Source organism: Amphiprion ocellaris, chromosome 3 (assembly GCF_022539595.1).
Source record: "Amphiprion ocellaris isolate individual 3 ecotype Okinawa chromosome 3, ASM2253959v1, whole genome shotgun sequence".
NCBI classification, from domain to species: domain Eukaryota; kingdom Metazoa; phylum Chordata; class Actinopteri; family Pomacentridae; genus Amphiprion; species Amphiprion ocellaris.
This window is the reverse complement of record NC_072768.1, coordinates 34874289-34895760: the sequence shown is the minus strand read 5'-3', so window position 1 is coordinate 34895760 and position 21472 is coordinate 34874289. Positions and strand designations below refer to the sequence as shown.

Below are 21472 nucleotides of genomic sequence, written 5' to 3'. Positions count from 1 at the left end.
TGCAAAAAATTTATTTACAGTTGGATAAACTGTAGAGCTGATATCGAATTAATCAGTCCGAGTCATTTTATTTAGGAAAATTGATACTAATCCTCCAATTTCAGCTTCTTCAATGTGAATATTTTTGGTTTCTATATTAGTCTAATACAATTAACTGAATCTCTTTTGGTTGTTGACAAACAAAAATCTGAAGATGTCATCTTGAGTTTTGGGAAACATTCATCTACATTTTCTGACATTTTAGTGACCAAAAAACTAATTTATTAATCAAGACAATACTTGATAATTTTGTCAACACTGAAAATAATCATTATGTGCAGCTATAATTGCTGACTAGCTGTTCCTGTCTACATATAAACAAAACAAACCTGGTGTTAGCTTCATATCAGTTTTGTTCCTGAATATGTGTGTTTTTCTCACCTAATTCTTAGCAAAGAAGTTTTTCCTGCATAGAGGAATTTCTGGTGCCACATAAATCACCAGCAACAAAATGACAGGAAAATAGCAATTCAGTATTTGATTTGTTTTTGTTAATTTAGATAAATTTAATTTGCTGAAGCAACAGGCCCAGGGACAACAGGCTAACTTAGATGGTATCATTTTAATTGTGTGTTGTATCCGCGAGGCTAAGCAATAAAATGAAAAATAACAGACATTTTTGGTCAGAAATGACACTAATCTGCACAGGGTTCTGTCACATAAAGTAACACAGACTCGTTGCCATTTCTGAATGAGAACCGATCATGCAGGCTAATATGTGCAGTCACTACCCAAAGGCCAATCCTGAGCAAGAAAACCCTGAACGCTGTTATTGATTTAATGTCACTTCAGTCCATTTATAGCCATTCAGCAAAACTATTTGAACTACATACTCGAACACTCACAGATTAATGAGACATTTAAAGTGTCAAAGATGTCATTTGAAAGTGATTTTTTTCCATTTTGTTGAGTGGTATTCACATTAATCTTTACTACACTGATCTGAGGATTATTTTCATTCTTGGCTATTTTCTCAATTAATCAATCAGTTGTTTGGTCCATAAAATATGACAAAATTGATACAAATTGCAATCACTGGTTCTCGGAGTGTCTTAAAATTTTTTTTTTTTTTGAAATATGCACAAAAATACTCAAGTTTACAGTCAAAAGTAAAAAAATACAGAAAATGTTCAAAGTTATGAAACTGGTATCGGAGAATATTTATTTTTCTGCTGCGATTAATTGGTTCTCAAAATAGTTGCAAATTATTTTAATAGCTAACTAATCAATTAATCCATGCAGCTCTAACACAGACATGAATTATGACTATGTTGTGGTTTTAGATTTACAGCATGTTTATCGCAAAACATAGTATAAATTCCCAAAAAATCGATTTGTATTTCAAGTTTTTCTAATTATAAGTCCCTAACAGCTTAGTCATCCTTGTGGGTGCAGCTATCTTAATAATAGTAATACTTTAAAAATAACGCTACACTGTGGTTAGTCTCAATATATACGTGGCTCTATCTGTCTAGCACCGTTCTTGCTATTTATAAATTAACAACTGAATCATCTTTGCATCCAAATAAAGCAGAGACATCCAGTTTTTTTGCAAAAACAACGTCATCCTCTTGCAGTATTCATGTGCTAAGTCATTACATTTGTTTCATTTGTGTTACAGGGTATGTTTGGGTGTATCTGTTTCTTTTCCGATACCGAGTAAATGAATCTGTGTCGGTGCACATCAGGCCAAGGTAGACACTGTGCGGCCTTGAACAGAAGAAAATTGGCACACTGGTCAAAATAGCATCCAAACCACAAGGGTGAGGGAACAGAGCAGAAGCTGGAACAACCAGGAGGAGAGAAAATATCCAGAATAGGTCTATTTATATATGTCATCCCTGAACAATTGTGCAGTGTCACTTAATCTGTGCACTTTTCACAGACATAAAGACTCAATGTCCTACATAACCTCAACATGAAATGGCATGACTTATCTTTAGCCGTAAATCGCTGTGTGCCAACGCCACAGCTGTGACGAGAGTAAATCTAGGCACGATACGATGATCCTTAAAAAACACAGATTACAATGGAAGGCAATGTGAAACCACCTCCGCCACAGCTCTATCGTGCCATTAACAAAAATCAGCATTCATAAAAAGCGATTCACTGCATGCATCTACGCCACAGATAAATTGAATGATGGCTTAAACTCAATTTAACCACCGTTCATCAGCGGGAACCTGATCAATTATGCAGTAAATGATCTGTGGGTTGTGTCTGGCTCTCTGCCCGAGAGTGTTGACTTAAACAAATAACGTTCCCCACATTTTACAAACTGTAGGACCACCATTTAGGGCTGCATGATACAACAAACCAGCACTGACCTTGCGATTTGCACAACAGTCACATAGAAGGAAATGTGATGTGAAGTAAGACACATAAACTCCAACACATGTTTGCTGCTTTTGCTGCATTTTCCATGACTAATCTACAAGAACAGTCTGACTGATAGTACATAAATCACCATGATTTAAGGTTTCTTGCATATAACAAGGTTTTTTTAAGTTTACTTAATAGACACAACAGTTTGTTGACATACAGGCTCCATGTGTGCACAGTAAAATGAGTTAAGAAGAGAACAGAAACACTAAGACAACAATTTGGTTTCCTACAAGTAAGTGAAAATAACCAGCTACAATATTGATGTTAATGGAAAAGATCCAACATTGATAAAATCACTTCAACTTGAGTAAATCCAACATTAGAACACCGTATTTCACTTTTTCCAAAAAGCAATACTTTCTCTCACATCTGTCTGAGCTGCAGTAACTGAGTGGAGACTAGAGGCTTCTCTGTGCACAGCTAACTAGCTAGCTTCTACTGTAGCCTGCATGTGAGGCATTTAGGGAACATCTGTAAATTGCACTATCTATTGAAAAGCAGATATTCAGCAAGTTAGGTGTTTTGGGTACAATTTTACTTATATTTTGTTTCTCTGAGACGTTCAGAATTCAAATTAAGATTATTTTTAGACTTATTTTGAAGCAAAACGTGTACATTTGCGGGAATGCAGCATAACACGGGAACAAAAACAGCACCAAGTGTTTTAACTTTAGTTAATAGACACAAGAGTTTGTTAACATGCATGCATCCATGTGCACTGCAAAGTGAGTTCAGAAGAGGACAGAAACACTAAAAGGCAACAATTTGTCTTCCTACAAGTAAGTAAAAATAACCAGCTGCTATATTGACGTTGATGGAAAACATCCGATATAGATAAAATCACTTCAACTTGAGCAAATCTGACATTAGAGTGCCTTATTTCATTCTTTTTAAAAAGCATTATTTGGTCCCATATCTGTCTGAGCTGCAGTAACTGTGTGGAGACTAGAGGCTTCTCTGTGCACAGCTAACTAGCTAGCTTCTACTGTAGCCTGCATGTGAGGCATTTAAGGAATTTCTGTAAATTGTAGCATCTACTGATAAGCAAGTGAGGTGTTTTGGGTGCAATTTTATTAATATTTTGTTTCTCAGAGATGCCCCGAATTCATATGAAGATTATTTTTTAGACTCATTTTGAAGCAAAAATATGTACATTAGCGGGAATGTAGCATAACACTGAAGTAAAAGAAGCACTCTATTTAAATATGAGAAAGCAAATAAAATATATTGGAGTGAATAATTGTGATAAATAATTGCGGCCTCCATATTGATCTAAATAATTCTGATTGTCATTTTAGCCATAATCATGCAGACCTAGTCGTAGTGGTTGTATGGGAATATTTTGGCCACAGAAAAGATGACAACCAACAATCAGTTCTCTGTCAGCAGTGTCTAAAATTGTCACCATCACATGAGATAACTTAACAAGATTTCCTTCACCATATAAATCAGCACCACAAAGCCAGCACAAAGTCAGATCTGTATGGAATCCAAACCCAAAAACATTATTTCAGATGTCTTTGCCTTCATACAAGAAGGTTTCCAGCAAAAAGTGACATTTCAACTTTTTAAAAAAAGTTTCATATTTTCTATGTAGATGACCTTCTCTGCAAAATCACCACAATCATTCTAGACTCATTAACTCTTTCCAAATAGAGTTACTGAAGTCATTTCGCAATATATATCACATTCCAATATTGTGCAGCCCTACCACCGAGGCCTGGACATAAAACCATATGTCCCGGCGACAGACACTTCATCAATACCAACAAGAAATCTGTTCAATAAAATGTCACAAACCGCCGTGAAAGCACACAACGAAAACACAAAGTTGGCTGAATCGTTAGAAATAGAAGAAGAAGCCGCCTTTATTTGTCACAAATACGTTACTGCACTGCAAAATTCATCTTTCGTATGTCCCAGTTGGGGTCAAAGCGCAGGGTCGCCCATGACAAGGCTGCCCCCGGGTTGCTCAAGGGCCCAACAATGGCAGCACCGGGGTTCTCTGACCTTCTGATCAGCAGCTTAAAGCCTGAACCACAGAGCCACAACTGCACAATAAACCTGAAGCCTGGTCCCTCTGGACTTCAGAAACAGCCAATCATATCTCTTGATATTGGAGCCGCTTCACTCTTTATTACTGCTTTTCCAAGAGGTAATACTTGGCGTCCATCTGGGCCTTTCTTCTCCAGACTTCCCCTGGTGGAGGCTGCAGCAGTTGCCCTTATAAGACGGAATTCACGGTCAAAAAAACACCCACTACCATGTGTTCCCCACCACCTCCGTGCATGTGGAGGCTAGTGCAGGATCCACAAATGGTGACACCCAATCCAGACCATCCACTCTGAGCATTAACCTCAGCGTGGTACAACAGCTTTGTCATGGTTGCACCAGAGCCAAGCTGACACACGATACACTTATTTAATCAAGGTAAGATGATTCCTTTATCCCTATTTATATGTGAAAGTACTTCACACAGTTCTTGGCCCCACCAGAAAACGTCAAAGGAGAAAGATTTTCTTGCATTATTTAACTTCAAATGTACTTGGTCCACCGATCACATCTTGAGCCTCTAGATTTTCCTCAACAGCATCTGTGACTCCATTATGACTCTAAAAATGGCGACCCCACAGTTTGGAAATCAGACATTGTAAGTCGGGTGATTGAGGTACATAACATAACAGTTCAAAGCCACATTTGGCTGCTTCAGCCACCTGTGGAGCAACAGCAGCATCTCCTATTTTCTTTAGTTACAAGATATTATCATAAATATTTGAGTTTTTGTGAACAGTATGTATACTACCGTTCAAAAGTTTGGGGTCACCCAGGCAATTTCATGCTTTTCAGGAAAATTCACACTTTAACTCTTGTGCTAACATAATTGCACAATGGTTGTATTATCATCATTTAGCCTTTCAGCACCATTAGCTAACACAATGTAGCATCAGAACACAGGAGTGATGGTTGCTGGAAATGTTCCTCTGTACCCCTATGGAGATATTCCATTAAAAATCAGCCGTTTCCAGCTAGAATAATCATTTACCACATTAACTATGTCTAGACTGGATTTCTGATTCATTTAATGTTATCTTCATTGAAAAAAATGACTGTCTTTCAAAAATAAAGACATTTTTAAGTGACTCCAAACTTTTGAATTATTTGATCACGATACGAAGCATTTAATCAAGGTAAGATGATTCCTTTATCCCTATTTATGTGGGAGGGTACTTCAAAAAGTTCTCAGCCTCACCAGAAAACATCACAGGAAGTAGGTTATTTAACTTCAGTGCACTTAGTCCACTGATGTTCAAGCTTTTCTATCTCTTCGCAGCACAACATGGTCTCATCTTGAGCCTCTAGATTCTCCTCAACAGCATGGATGATTTCATTATGACTCTAAAAATGGCGACCACGCAGTTTGGAAAATAAGATAAGAGACAGAAATGATAGGTCCGGTGATTAAGGTGCATAAAAAAACAGCTCAAAGCCATATTTGGCTGCTTCTGCCACCTGTGGAGCCTCTTCTTTTTTTCTTTAATTGCAAGAAAGTATAAATATTTGAGTTTTTGTGAACAGTATATACAGTATGAGGCTTTATAGTATCCAGTTAAGCCCCAAAATGGAAGTTATGCTCCTCGTTTCCAGGTGAGGCTGGGAACTTTTTGAAGCACTCTTGTATGTAAATCTATGTTTTTTTTTATTGTTATTTTTGCATTGAATCTCCTACCTGTGTGCATCGATAGGTCGGTTAAAGTGGCTAAATTCAAATCAAAACTTTTAGCCTCCAGGTGTTTACCAAAAATAGGTCATTAAAAATTATCATAATTATGGATATGTAATGAAATATTTTAGTGACAACATTTCTCAGCTGTATATCCGGCCTTGCTGCCATCACCACTACATACTTGCCAAATAAGCCGTTCAAAATGCAGCCGGCCTGTATCCTCCCATCCTCTGCTCTGATGTAAACAGCCCAAAGTGACCCTGCAGATGCATTTATGGAGATTCTTCACAGCCTCAGATTCACCACTGGCCTCCCAGCTGCTGCTGGAGAGGAGGTGGGCTGCCCTGACGTGTTGCCTGATGGAAAATATCAGGTCTCCACATAGACGTCCCCTTGTTTTTATTTAGGAGGTGGATATAATCGGATGGCTAAAAGCCCCGCTGACAGCTTTTATCCGGCCGAATAAGGGACTGTCTGCACCGTGCTGTTATTGTTACCCTGCCAGAGTCTGTCGATACACCAGATTTATAACAAGATCGGTACATTTGGCCTAATGCAATGCGCAGAGGCCTCCTTTAGTCTCACAGCAGCTGGACCTGAGGCTGTTGTTCAACACAGATCTGAATGGAGTTGGACCGGTTGTTTCCAGGGCTGGAAAAATGATTTCTGGAAAAGACTTGAGCCTGAAATCACGCGAGAAATCACCAACAAAGCCATTATTATTATTATTATTATTATTATTATTATTATTATTTTTAAATATATTATTATTTTTGCTGCCTTATATGTGGTGGAAAAACTACATAATTATAACATGACACTCGAGACTGCGTTGTAAAAGCTTAACAAGTTTGGCCGGTGTCCATCTTGTAGCCTGCTGGGTTTTTTTGTAGCTAACGTTAGCTAGTTAGCCGCACTGCTAGCTGCTGTTTTCTTTTCGCTAGCTGTTGGTGGTATTTAAGCTAGCATTCTGTTAGCTGGCTAGCTAGCAGCCGTTGGTTAAATACCATTAGTTAGCTTAGCGTCGCTGCTGCCTGTGTCCCCCTTCCAGTGCGAACTGTGAACGGGGGGGACGTCAGCAAACAAACAATCACACAAAACGCCGTAAATAAACAAAACAAGAGCTAAAAAAGGAAACTAAAGGGTGGATTTCAGTGTGGTGGTAATAAGAGCGAGGTTAGCGAGTTCACTCTGTGGGCATTCCTGTGCTGAAACAAAGCAAGGTTATAGGACAGGAGAGGCAGCTCAGACTAGATTTACCAGGACTGCTGCACACACACACGCACAGCAACACACACTCGCAGTAATCGCAGTACTGTGTGTATGTAAGTGTGTATGAGACAGAGACCCCCTCCGCAACAACACATCAGAGCTACATGAGGGATGAGCCGGCTGTCTAACCTTTGTAATGGACCCGCAGGTTGTTCTGTGACAGCCCAATGTAGCTGTATTTATCCTTGGGGCTCCAGGACCGGGGTAAAGGGGTCTCTTCCTCGTTTACAGCCGGGTAGAGCCGCTTCAGCCGCTCGCTCAGCTCCTGCTCCTGGTAGTTAAAGGCAGGATCCCCTAACGGCAGGCTTCCCGCTCCGAGCTCTGCCATTTTCCTTTCTTTTTTTGTTTTTGGGCCTCTTGTTTTTTTGTTTTTGTGTGTGTCTTATTGTTCGTCTGTGTCTCTCCAGAGCCCCGCGTCAGTCCGCTGGAGCTTGTAGGCTGAGAGTGAGAGGGACTGAGGGGAGAAAATAGCAGCGGTGTGACATCCCCGGATAAGCAGCGGAGTGTACTGTAAGGCTGCCGCGGTGCACTCTGGGTAGCGTAGTTCGGCCGCACGCTAGCCGTTATGCAAATACGTCCCTAAATGACTACACGGCTCCTCTACTGTTACACTGTCTCAGGGCTTCCTACTGACAGAGGCTGCTGGGTAATGTAGTTTTATAGTCACAAACTGGTTGACGTTATTCAGAAACATACACTGTATAATAAATATGTTATACAGTCTATGTTCAGAATATCATACAGTTTGTTTTTTTACTTTATGTAAATATATTACATTTTTTAATTTCAAGTAAAACATTATTTGCAGTGTGTAATCTGAAAAAGCTTTATTGCCAAGTGAGCTCACACACACAAGCAATTTATCTTGGTAACTGAAACTTACAGGACTCATGAAAAGTTAGTTTGACAATAAGTACTATATAAAGACAGAAAAATAGCTTCAGCCATATTGCACATATTACAGACGATCTATGAACAGGATAAAACTTTCACAAATACTAGTTTACAAAGTGCTTTGAGACAAAATGCAGTAGTTTATATATTACACATTTAAGTCGGTGGTTAGTACTGTTGCCTTGCAGCTACAAAATACTCGTTTCGCGTCCTAGCCTGGGATTTTTCTGCATGGAGTTTGCATGTTCTCCCTGTGCATGCATGTGTTTTCTCTGGGTACTCTGGCTTCCTCCACCAAACCAAAAACATGCTGAGGTTATTTGGTAATTCTAAACTGTCCATAGGTTTGAATGTGAGTGTGCTTGTTTGTCTCTAAGTGCGGCCCTGTGATAGACTGATGACCTGTCTAGGGTGTCCCCTGCCTTCACCCTAAGTCAGTTGGGATAGACTCCAGCCCCCCGCCACCCTAATGAGGATTAAGCGGTGTATAGATAATGGATGGATGGACATTTAAGTTAGCCAGGTTAGTCTGCATTTAATACAATGTAATCTTAATACTCAAATAAGCCTGGTAAATATGCATAGTTAATGAAATTGTAGGGAGTGTTTAAAGAGACTCACAAGTCCTAACAATTGAATTAAGACTAAACGGTTGCACAAACTGTAAAATGACAACAAATTACCAAACCTTTTTACAAAGGTCAAAAAATAATAATATACTTTTTTTTAGTTTAGGTTTGCCGCATGGCTGTTATTTAGTGAAACACAGTCAAATCATAGGTATTCACAATATATAGCACATTTTAAACTATAGGTTATAAATCTAGAATATTTGTAATTGTGTAAAATGTACATTATACAAACATTATACAATATTAATAATATGACTCAATATTAGAGTTTAGACTTTGCAATATTCAATACTATATGTAATACCAAAAAAAAAATTATTTTGTGCTATATATTAAGGCTGTATAACAATACATATGATATTTATTAATATGATGAACTTAAATGTTTATAGGGTTAAGAACCTCTAATGTTACATAATCAAACAATCACCACACCAATGTAAAAATTCAGGTCAAGGTCCTACAACATTATAAATACAAGTACTTAGGAAATGTAGTTTTCAGTCATTAAACTTAAAGACATATAATTAAATCTTTAACTTAAGAATGTCTGTCAGTTTGATGGCAATTAATTGATATCGATAATAGCAATAATATTTCCAGAACCAAAATGAAATGTTTGTAAAATTCATGAAGTCACAATAATTGTATTATTTATTATATTATTTTGTTTTTACTGCAGTGTTCGTGTGTTATATGCAGATTAAGTTACCATGTATTTGTTACTGGCGCTAGTAAATATAGTCAGGCGCGCCGCGGACTACTACGTGGGGGTCCTTCTGCGCAGTTTGTCCTGGTTGCCATGGAAACGCTGCTACAAGGCTGTGTCTTGTGAAGCTAAACTTTAGCTAAACGGAGAAAACACAGAGATTTAAAAAGAGTTTGAGCTTATTATGTTACTATTTAGACTTCGTATATCTGCTGGAGATGTCGCCACACAAAGATGTAAAGTTTCCACCTTTAACTCCGTCACAAAAACAAAGGCAAGTAAGAAAATAATGTGCATACACCGAAAATAGTATCAGTCAAATACAGAAATAACTACAGCATTTAATACAAGCTAGCGTTGGAATTTTGATATTATTTCCACGTATACGTTTGTAGGGTTCTTGCTTTGTTCTATTTTTCTTCTAATTTTCAAATAAGTATTTTGTACGTGTATATAATACTGCAAGTTCCCAACCTTATTTACATGCACATTTAAGTCAGGTTAGTTTGTATTATATATAATATTGTAGAGTTTTGACTGTTGTTTTAATGTTTAACACACCCTAGCTTTGTTACTTTAGTGTTATTTTCATGTATAGGTTTCAACAGTATTGATTTATTGTTTATTAGTCAGGTAAGTATTCTTAATAACGTTGTAGGTGCTTAATCATATTATTAATTTATTCAGAAAAAAAAGTATTTTACCATGCTTTATATAAAAATGTGTTTTATATAATATTTAATGTTTTTTACTGTAGTATTTTTAAATATATTTTTCCTTGTATTTTTTGTGGGTTTGTAACTCTTTTTTTTAAATTAAGGTTTTTGTTAGAATATATAATGATGTAAGTTCTCAATAATTAAGGTAGTCAGATTTGTTTGTATTATATATAATATTGTAGAGTCTTAAGCCAAGTATTTTAAATTGTTGTATAAATTTGCATATTTAATATCATTGTAAGGTCTTTGCCATAATATTTAATTCAGTCAAGTTTGTATTTTACTACACTTTATATAAAAGTGTATTTTATATAATATTGTATATATGTAAATTACTCAGGCAAATTCACATAATTAATGACACTGTTCATTTTTTTAAAATACAATGTTTAATGCAAACTAGCTTTGTTACTTTGATATTTTTCCTTGTATATTCTGTAGGTTCTCAATTAATTTTTTAGTCAGTTTTTTGTTGGAATATATAATAATATGAGTTCTTAACAATTAAGGAAGTCAGATTTTTTGTATTATATATAATATTGTAAAGTCTTAAGCCAATTATTTAAATTAGTCATATAAATTTGCAGAATTAATATTATGATATGGTCTTAGTCATAATATTTAATTCAGTCAGATACATTTGTATTTTACCACACTTTATATGAAAGTGTATTTTATATAATTTTGTATGTTTCCTACTGTAGTATTTAAATGACTCAGACAAATTTACAATTAACGACACTGTTTTGAAAAACCTACGACGTTTAACATCAACTAGCTTTGTTAGTTTGACATTATTTCCTTGTATATTTTGTAGGATCTTTAATTTTTTTAAAATCAGTCATTTTTTTGTTAGAATATATAATAATGTAAGTTTTTAATCTCAACTATTTAATAATGAAATTATCTGAATTTCTGAAATTATCTGAAGTGGAAAATTGCATAATCAATAATATGGAAAGTTTTTAGCCTTAATATTTAATTTTGTCATACAAGTTTGTATTTTACCATAGTTTATATAAAAGTGTGTTTTATATAATATCATAAGGTTTTAACTGTAATCTTTATATCTACTCAGGTAAATTCACATAATAAATAATACTGTATAAAATAAAAGCAACCACAGTGTTTATCACAACCTAGTTTTGTCACTTTAATGTTTTATCATTTTTATTTATAGTCATCATTAAATTCTTCAGGTATTCTCTTAGAGTATATAATGCTGTAAGTTGTTAGCCTTAAAATTTAACTTAATCAGGTAAACTTGCATATTAATAATATTGTCGGGTCTTAACCTTAATTAATAGATTAAATTCATCAGATAATTTCCTGAGCTAAAAAGAAAATACTTCAGCTCAATGGCTAATGTTTTAAAAGTGCTCTATAAAAAAAGTGGCTTGACTTATTTTTTTATTTTAGACTTACATATGACAATAATCTGCAAAGTGACACAGTCCAGACATCAGAGGAAGGACGAGAAGGACAAAGTTCTATTTCTGTCCAGACCTCTGCTACGAGAAAAGTAAGCAAAGAAACTTCACCTATGGCAAGTTTACGCTACTTTACTGATATCTCCAGTATTTTAAATGCTATAAAGTTGATTTAAGATATCAGAACAGTCTGACAGTAAAATCCTTCTTGCATTGTCTTGTGTGTGTGATAAATCCTGTAGCTGTGCTGGACAGGGAGCAGCTATATTTATGCAGGTGCGGACAGAAAACCTCAACTCCTGGTGCAGCTGGAGGCCTTTCTGAACAAGGAGCTGCATAATATCAGCCCGAGCGAGCCAAAATTTCAGGAACTAAAACTGCAGGTGAACAATTTTGTTTATAATATTATTGTTTACGAGCAAAATCCCCATACCGTAGATAGATTTTTTCATAAGATGTTGAGTTCTTACAGTACATTTTTTGTTCTGTTTTGGATGCAGGTTTACCGCAACGTCTTCGGTTGTTTCATCCAAGCGTTCAAAACTTACCAACCCCTTCTGTCTGCCATCAAAAAGGAATATGACAACATGTTAGGTCAGTAAATCTATAATTCAACTGACTGGATTGTGTTCATTTCTTTAGATACACACTAGTACAACTTAATGGTGCAATAAAAGAAAGGAAAACAAATAAACCTTTGTCAAAAATAACATATTTTACAAAATTTAACAGACTTTAAGTAGATCAGAAATGGCATGAAGGGATGTTTTTAGATTGCAGTTCTACAAGGAAAGAGCTTGTATGTTTGTCGCTTTCCATCCAGAGTAAATTAGGGTTAAGAGGTTAATTAAGGGAGTGAAATGGAAATAAATAGGCAGCAGTGCCAAATATAATGTCAGAGCATCTTTGACACACCACAGATTTTTAAAAAATGTCTCAGAATGTATCTAGACAGTAACGTTTGGTTAAACTGTAATTTTACCCTAAACAGATGAGCTTATGAACACAGATGTCTTCATGACTCACCTGGCTTAAAGGAATTATTCACATTTTGACTAACAGAAGTTTGGAGATTAAAACTCCAAGCAGTTTCTGGGTGTTTTTGCTGCTGTCACGTTTTTACTCACTATGGGCTCATTTTCACTGCACCTCTATGGAAACAGCACAATCACGACTAGCAGTAGGTAGAGAGAAGTCAAAAATCCTTTTTGCAGCTTTATATACTGCAAACATTTTGTTCTTGTTTCCTATCTGTTCTTTGTGAACACTACCTGCAGTTTAGGCAAAAAGTTCCAAAATTTTGTCAGGTGGCTGTTGGTTGCACTTGAGTCACTAATGGCTCAGAATTAGTTAGTTTTTTACTGATTCTGTTTGTGACAAATGGTTTATTTTTGGCTGTAATAGTTTATATTTGGGGGCTGTACAATGGCTTGGTGTTTGTTCTTCTTTGCAGCTAGAAGATCCCTGGTTTGCAACTCAAATGACAATTAAGCCGTGTATAGATAATGGATGGATGGATGGATGGATGGATGGATGGATGGATGGATGGATAGTTTACATTTGGTAGTTTTTCCTGACAAATCCATAAGGCATATGCGATTAGTTCAAGGACCGTTGGAAGCTGAATATTTGTAATTCTGCCCGTGTTTACAATTTCTTGTCCTGATAAATTGTGTAAATTGATTATTTATGTATTTGTTTATTTATTTTTTATCTAAAGGAAGTTTTTTGTTACTGTAGCCAAGTGCTGGGAGAACTGTTGGATGTTGAAGTTGCTGTGGAAAGTGCCCTGAGATGACAAGTCAGGATTTGGTGCTGTATAAATAAAACTGAATTTAAATTATTAGTTTAATTCTGCTTTAAAACTGGAAACTAAACGGTCTGTGTGGCTCTTTTTGAGAATAATCTGAAGTTGACTGAGTGTACATTTCTTAGAAAATCGTTGCTGTTTTTTTTAATTACTCCGCCAAGGAATGTGGCGGAGTAATGTGACGATCAGCATATGTTTGTCTGTCTGTCTGTCTGTCTGTCTGTCTGTCTGTCAGCAACATTACTAAAACACGGACTTACGGACTTTCAGGGAAAGTCATAAACGACACAATGACTAAGTGATTAGATTTTGGCAGTGATGCAGCTTATAGTCTGGATCCATGGATTTGTTAAAAATGTCTGTATCATTGCAAGATAGTGGCATGGCGTCACTGTAACCATGACAACAAGTGAACACAGCAGCCTGCTGACGATCACATGATTGTTTCTACTACAAATTGACCGTTGTGGACTTATCAGGAATTATTCGGCAGAAATGATACAAGGAACAACTGATTAAACTGTGGGGGTGTTTCTGAGTCCCATCAATTCCTGCTGCATGCTACATATTTAGGTCATGTGATTCCATATCTGTACATAACGTACACATGCATAACACACGTCTGTGCTCAGCGCAAGGTCATTTTTTATTAAAGGTGTCATCTGTCAGAAATGATGCGACTGAGCAGCCTTGGTGGAGTACTGCACTCTCTGAGTGCTTTTCTTGTTTATTTAAGCATCATTTTGTGAATATCCATTATTAGTCTGAATATTTGATATCAGTAAGACCTTCAACATCTATAATGTTTAGCATCATGCCAAGTGACAATCACAACCTCTGAAATTATCTTACTTACTTTTGTTTCAGGCTACAAAATAATTATTTAAGCTCTGCAGTTTCACACCAGAGTCTTTCTCATGTGTTTTATGTCTTTTTAGTGCTTCAACAGGATCAGATCCGTGACCTGGAACCTCTACGATCCCATCTGAGGCTGCTGACGGAGGAATGTGACCGGAAGATTCAGGCTCGATGGGGAGAAGAACAGGCCGAGATCAGAGTTTTGAAAAGCGAGAAGCAGCAACTGCAGAAGGACATCGAGGTCATGAGGGAGAAAGAAAAGGCCACGCAGACGGTGGTACATAACGTGCTCGGAAATTAATGTTCCCACTGCTTTTTTCATGCATTTATTAAGTCATGTGACTTTTAAGGGCACCAAAAGTCTTATTTAATTCCATTCATGTACCTCATCCAAACCATTAATTGTAGATTGGTAATATTTTGTGTCAGACTTTGATTTTATTTCCTGTTTCTCTGAAGGTGGACCACCTGCAGGCCGAACTATCCAGCCAGTATCTACAGTACCGGGAGGAGCGAGATGCCCGGAAGTTACTGATCTGGCAGCTCAATGACCTGACGAGAGTTTCTGAGAAGAAGCAGCATCCTGCAGATGAAAATTCAGGTTGAGATGCCACTTTTAAATCGTTATTCAGTCAGATGATTCACTGAAAATGAATCAAATCACCTCTATTCATTATGGCATATTTGAAAGAACAGAAGCTGAGACAACAAATAATCAACAACAGTTCCTATGACCAGTTTCAGATGAGAATAATTCTTGTTTTTTACCTTGTGATCTGAATTTTTCTGAGTTTAAAACAGCTGCTCAGACAAAAAGATGTTTAAAAAAAGCAATCTGACGACGTTACCTTGGGCTGTAGTAAGTTTTATTTAACAGTTTATATAAGTATAAATGATTTTTCTGAGCTTCAGAACTTCATCAGTTCAGCAGATAAACACATGACATTTTAGGAGGAAAAACACATCTGAGTTCTGGTAAAAACTGACACCAGGTCAGTTTTACATCCAAAAATGTGAACAACTTTCAGGTCATTTGGATAAATTTGAGTAATTTTGGACATTTTTAACAATTTCTGAGTATTTTGTCACAATCTAAAGTCATAAAAAAGGAACACATTTCAAGTAATTTTGGACATTTTTCAAGTGAATTCAACAATTTTTAAAAATATTTTTGAACAATTTCATGTTGTTTTGGACAATTTTCTGATTAATTATGGACATTTTTCACTCATTTTCAACTATTTTCAGGTAATGTATGATAAATGCTTCTTCAGAATAAGTCATAGACAATAAAGAGTCTCATTTTCAAAAAATGTGTGTAAATAGAAAGACAAAGAAAGTATCTCAGCCAAATTCCCAAAATATAATTTGGTCTTTTGGTCATTTTTGGTCATCCCAAAAATGTCTTTTTGGGATGATTTTGCATCTTTTTATGGTGGTTTTGCATCTTTTGTGGGTTGTTTTGCCTCTTTTTGTAGTTGGTTAGTGTCTTTTTGTGGTGGTTTTATATCTTTTTGTGTTAGTTTTATCCTTTTTGTAGTTATTTTGCCTCTTTTTGTGGTGGTTTTATGTCTTTTTGTGTGGGTTTTGCATCTTTCTGTGCTGGTTTTATGTGTTTTTGTGGTTATTTTTCCTCTTTTTGTTGTTGCTTTGCATCTGTTTTGGCAGTTTTCCATCTTTATATGATTATTTGCTTCTTCTGGTGACTGTTTTGCAACTTTCTGTGGTGATTTTCTGTGTTTTTCTGGTAGTTTTGCATCTTTTTGTGGTGGTTTTATGTCTATTTTTGGTTATTTTGCTTCTTTTTAATTCAGTTTTACGTCTTTTTATGGTGGCTTTACATATTTTTATGATAATTTTGTCTCTTTTTGTGATGGCTAAATGTCTTTTTGGGGTGATTTTGAAAAAATGAATATGTTTTGCTGTGCCATTTAAAGAATGGAAGGACCGTGTGGAGCTGAAACTCGCTCTCAAAGTGTGTCGGGAAGATCTGACTAAGACTCAGGAGGAGCTCAGCAGGATGAAGGCCGACTACTGGGATGTTGTACCGAGACGGAACTGGGACAAACTGGAACGAGAACACAAAGATTCTCTGCTGCAGGTAACTCACAGAAACAGATGCTGTGCATGTACAGATCTGCAGAATTCCTTCGCTTTAGCCTTTTGTTTACTACCTCTGCAGTTGAAGACGCTGCAGAGTGATTTTGACCAACTGAAGACTGAGTTTGACGTCCTGCTGGAGCTCCACAACAGAAGCAACGTGAGGAATCACGTCTCCACCGCTGTGCAGGTGATTTACTTTATATGATATAGAGTCTGATTAGAGGGAATCACTGTATGTTACGCTGATAAATAAATTAATTAATACTTCACCATCAATTGGACAAAACTATCAATACATGTATGACATGATATTGTATGAAAAGACAACAATAAGATGCAAAATCACAACAAAAACACACAAAACTGCCACAAAAAGACAGAAAACCACCAAAAACGATGCAATGTCATAATGAAATATCACAGTAACACACAAAATCGTCACCAAACCCACCATGAAAATATGCAAAATCAACCCCCAAATCATGCAATTACAGTCCTCCATCTATGATTTTTTATTTATATATATATATATATATATATATATATATATATATATATATATATATATATATATATATATATATATATATATATATATATATATATATATATATATATATATATATATATATATGCATCTTTTTGTGGTTATTTGCTTGTTTTGGAGGTTGTTTTGCATCTTTTAATGTTGGTTTTATGTCTATTTTTGGTTATTTTGCTTCTTTTTCAGTTTTAGGTCTTTTTATGGTTTCTTTACATGTTTTTGTGATTATTTTGTCTCTTTGTGGTTGTTTTACATCTTTTTGTGGTGGTTAAATGTCTTTTTGGGATTATTTTATATCTTTTTATGGTGGTTTTACCCCTTTTGTATGTGTTTTGCATCTTTTTGTGATTATTTTGCCTCTTTTTGTGGTTGGTTTGTGTCTTTTTGTGGTGGTTTTATGTCTTTTTGTGTGGATTTTGCATTTTTTGTGTTAGTTTTGTCTTTTGTGGTTACTTTGCCTCTTTTTGTGGTGATTTTATTGTGTTATTGTGGTGGTTTTGCATGTTTTTATTGTGATTTTGCATATTTTTATGGTGGGTTTGGTGAAGATTTTTTTAATCTTTCTGTGCACATTTCGTAGTGATTTTGCATCTATTTTGGTGGTTTTACATCTTTTTATGGATATTTGCTTCTTTTTGTGGTTGTTTTGCATGTTTTTCTGTTGGTTTTATGTCTTTTGTAGTGGTTTTGCATGTTTTTGTCATGGTTAAATGTCTTTATGTTGATTTTGCGTCTTATTATGGCAGTTTTGCATCTTCTTATGGTGCTTTACATCTTTTTGTGATTACTTTGTCTCTATTTTTTTTCATCTTTTGCGTTGGTTTTCCATCTTTTTGTGGTTGTTTTGCATGTTTTTGTGGTGGCTAAATGTCTTTTTGGTTGATTTAGCGTCTTTTTATGGCAGTTTTACTCTTTGTGGTGATTTTGCATCTTTTTATGGTTATTTGCATGTTTTTGGGTTTATTTTGGGGTTTTTTTTTTGTTGCTTTGCATCTGTCTTTGGTGGTTTTATGTCTGTGGTTATTTTGCATCTGTTTGTGGTTTTGTGTATTTTTGTGGTAGTTTTATGTCTTTTTGTGGTGGTATTGCTTCTTTTCATGGGGCTTTTATATCTTTTTGCCTCTTTTTGTGGTTGTTGGCATCTTCTTGGGGTGGTTTTGTATGTTTTTGTGGTGATTTTACATATTTTTATGGTGGGTTTGGTGAGGACTTTGTGTCTTTCTGTGCAGATTTCGTAGTAGGTTTGCATTTATTTTGGTGGTTTTATGTCTTTTTGTCATAGTTTTGCATGTTTTTGTTGTGATTTTGCGTTTATTTTGTTATCTTTCAGGTCTGTGTTGTAATTTCACCTGTTTTGTGCTAGTTTTGTATGTTTTGTAGTAACTAGCCGTGTTGTTAAAATGCTAAAGTGTTTTTTCTTGTTGTTTTACAGACGGATGAGAGTGTGTTTCAAGGACAAAGCCAGATTCAGTCCAGCCAACCAGTCGAGCCGATCACCTCCGATGCCCCTGAAAGTGGCACACATACTGTCGGCGAGTCGAGGTGATAAAAATAGATTCACACAGAAGCACTCTGCTGTAGTCTAGTCGAGAAAGTTTTATTTATACAGCCTGAAGTCAAAATTCACCTCAGAGGGCTTTGAAATCTGCACAATGTTGGACAGTTTTTACTCTGAGAGCCTCAGTTCAGACAAACCTTTAGCATAAAGATGCCTGCTTCTGTGTTTCTATGTGAAATGAGCGTCTTTTGTGTATGTATATAGGGACGGCCTGGGGAAAGCCAGGTCAGATGAGGGAACGGATGAACATGTGGCCTCGACTCGAAGCAGACAGCAGCAGCAGCAGTGACGCCATTTACTCTCAGAGACTCCACCGTGTGGCTCAGAGCAGCAAAGGCCTCGAATCTTGATGTAATTCAAACAGCATGATTCATATCTGGCAGCCGGTGAACATGTTGAATTAAACATTAGAGACTGTGGTCGCCTTGTAAAGGAACAAATTAGGGTCATGAGTGTTGTAGCTGCGTATCACCTCGTCTGTATGTGTGAAAACTACATTTAAATCTGTAACTGTGTTAAAAGAAAACATTTCAATCTCATGAATTGAGATATTTGAAATTCAGATTTTGAATCTGTGAGGAGATCTGTAGCTGTGCATGACATGTTGAGAAGAAATGATAAAGATTTACACAAATCATGTGCAAAGGAATAAAGGAAAAAATATAAAGGAAATCTTCACAAATGTTTGCAGCTAAAAATCTAATTAGTTTGCAGTCAGAAATTTGTTTGTGAGCGGAAAAAGTTCAGCTTGTGTGGATGTCAGGTTTGCATCCAACAAGTACAAATCTAAGAGTGCAGAATGATTAAAAAAAGAATATAATTTGATTTTTTTTAGTTTGAATTGTGTGATCAAAACACTTTTACACAATGTATTCATACAAAATTTTTTCACACATTCAGACATTTATGACTCTAATTTGTTAATTAAATAATAAAAAAGTTAAAAAATGCCAACATTCCAGTAGCTGGAGAGCCAAAAATAATACTGTTAAATAACAGAAATGAACCATCTCATAAAAATGCGGTAACCTTCTGTAATTAAAATATATTTTCTAGCCTTAATTTTACATGAAATTGCTTTTTTTTTGTATTTTTATGCTTAATGAAGGATATTTGCAGGTAAAAACACTAAAATGATGTGTAATATGTAATAAAAATAGTAGATAGATAGGATAAAACTGTATTTTCAACAGATTACCAATATTTATAGATATTATACACTGCTGAAAACATCATCATTCAACATTTTGTTTGTGAAAACTTCTGCAATTATTCAATATATCTCTCATTTTACAATAAAATCTATGTAAAATTATTATAACCTTAAAAAATGTTATTATAACATTATAAAAATTATAGCAATTTTTCTGTTGTGTCACCAATTTTATCCATACTGACAGTAAGAAAATGTAACAGTTTTATACTAAATAAATATAATTATTTTAATGATAATATTTAATTGTTTTTAGAATATGATGCTGCTTTTAATTAACCCAGAAAATGTGTGGAGATTTCAGTTCCTTCTTGAATGACTTAAATTCTATCTGCCAAATGTTTATGAATAAACTCAAATTATATATAAATATAAATCAGGTAGTAATTCAGTTATTGTTTTTATTCATATTTGTGTCCCTTTCTTGCTTCACTTTTAATGCAGCATTTTCTCTTGACCTTTTGACTGACTTCTACAAAGACAGAGTGTGGATCCAGATGTTTTTATTGGCCAGCTCATGTAATTCACAGGATTATTGCTATTTCGAGGCGTGTTTGTTTTCTTCCTGCTTCACTGTTAGTGAGCGTATCTGCAGCAGGACAGTGATGAGACCAGTCAGCCTCCGGCCCCTTGTAGTTTAAAGTCTGCAGAAAGAGATAAATGACTGTGCCGGTCATGATAAAGTGGCCTCCCATCATGAGCTCCTCTGGACAGCCTCAGTCACCTGAAAACAACTGTTCACGTTAATGTTGGAGGATGTCCTCCAGCGTTTTTCTGCTGAAGCAAAGTTTCCTAAATATGTGCAGCTGAACTCCAAAAAACAAAAACACTCAATGCCTGTACATGCACGCAAACTGCAATGTAAAACAAACACACAATTTTTTTTTTTAATATGGCAGCCTGAAAATAAATATTCAACAATGATGGAATACTGTAATGTTTAAAAACTGTTTAAAAAATTAAATATTGGCAAATAAATAAATATCTGGCAGCAAAGTTATATATAAAATAATGGAATATTGTTCAAAAACTGTAAAAACAAACAAACAAAAAATAGAAGAAGGCAAAAAAAATGAAATGGTGAAAATAAAGGCAAATCTGACTGATTTCCTGCTATTGAAAGCTGTTAATATCTTACATTTAATGTATATTTATTGATAAAGTTATGTATTTATTCAGTAATAGCACTGCTTGGTAATGAAGTAATCTAGCTATAAATGACATGTTGCAGGAGTGACTGTATAAATGTAATCCTCTGAAAAATGTAACAAAAACCTATTCATTTAGCGATCACATTTATGATTTTTAGCCGCATTTATGTATTTAGGACATATTTCATATGTGTATTAGTTTTTTCATAAGAACATTTGAAAAATGAAATTACCTATGTTTGTTATTATTAGTAGTATTTTTAATATAATAATAATAACAATAATATCATAACAACAACAGCAATAATAATATTCATGTGAATAAATTTTGATATTATTATATGAATATTATTAATATTAATATCAATATTATTATTAATATTAATATCATTATTATTATTATTATTATTATTATTATTATTATTATTATT

The 21472-nt window shown here is 35.2% G+C and overlaps 2 protein-coding genes across 2 annotated transcripts in view; one reads left to right on the top strand and one right to left on the bottom strand.

Annotated features, from left to right (window-relative positions):
- Positions 1-7888, bottom strand: part of ranbp10 (RAN binding protein 10) — a 65450-nt gene extending 57562 nt beyond the window's left edge. The window contains exon 1 of the mRNA XM_055009108.1: positions 7550-7888. Within this exon, the coding sequence (XP_054865083.1) occupies positions 7550-7748 (199 nt within the window). The 5' untranslated portion in view covers positions 7749-7888. The remainder of the gene's footprint in view (positions 1-7549) is intronic.
- A 1866-nt stretch (positions 7889-9754) lies between these two features.
- tsnaxip1 (translin-associated factor X interacting protein 1) lies at positions 9755-19349 on the top strand. Its single transcript, XM_023273572.3, has 10 exons — positions 9755-9929; positions 11794-11896; positions 12047-12187; positions 12305-12398; positions 14553-14749; positions 14932-15073; positions 16410-16573; positions 16655-16762; positions 18552-18661; positions 18882-19349. Exons 1-10 carry the CDS (start codon positions 9874-9876, stop codon positions 18964-18966), a joined length of 1200 nt encoding a protein of 399 aa, XP_023129340.2. The 5' UTR covers positions 9755-9873; the 3' UTR covers positions 18967-19349.
- Positions 19350-21472: the final 2123 nt, after the last annotated feature.

Coding starts and splice junctions, on each gene's coding strand:
- tsnaxip1 (XM_023273572.3), top strand. CDS start 9,874: ATGTCGCCACACAAAGATGTAAAGTTTCCACCTTTAACTCCGTCACAA. Junction 9,930..11,793: donor ACTCCGTCACAAAAACAAAG/GCAAGTAAGAAA, acceptor TTTTTATTTTAG/ACTTACATATGACAATAATC. Junction 14,750..14,931: donor AAAAGGCCACGCAGACGGTG/GTACATAACGTG, acceptor GTTTCTCTGAAG/GTGGACCACCTGCAGGCCGA.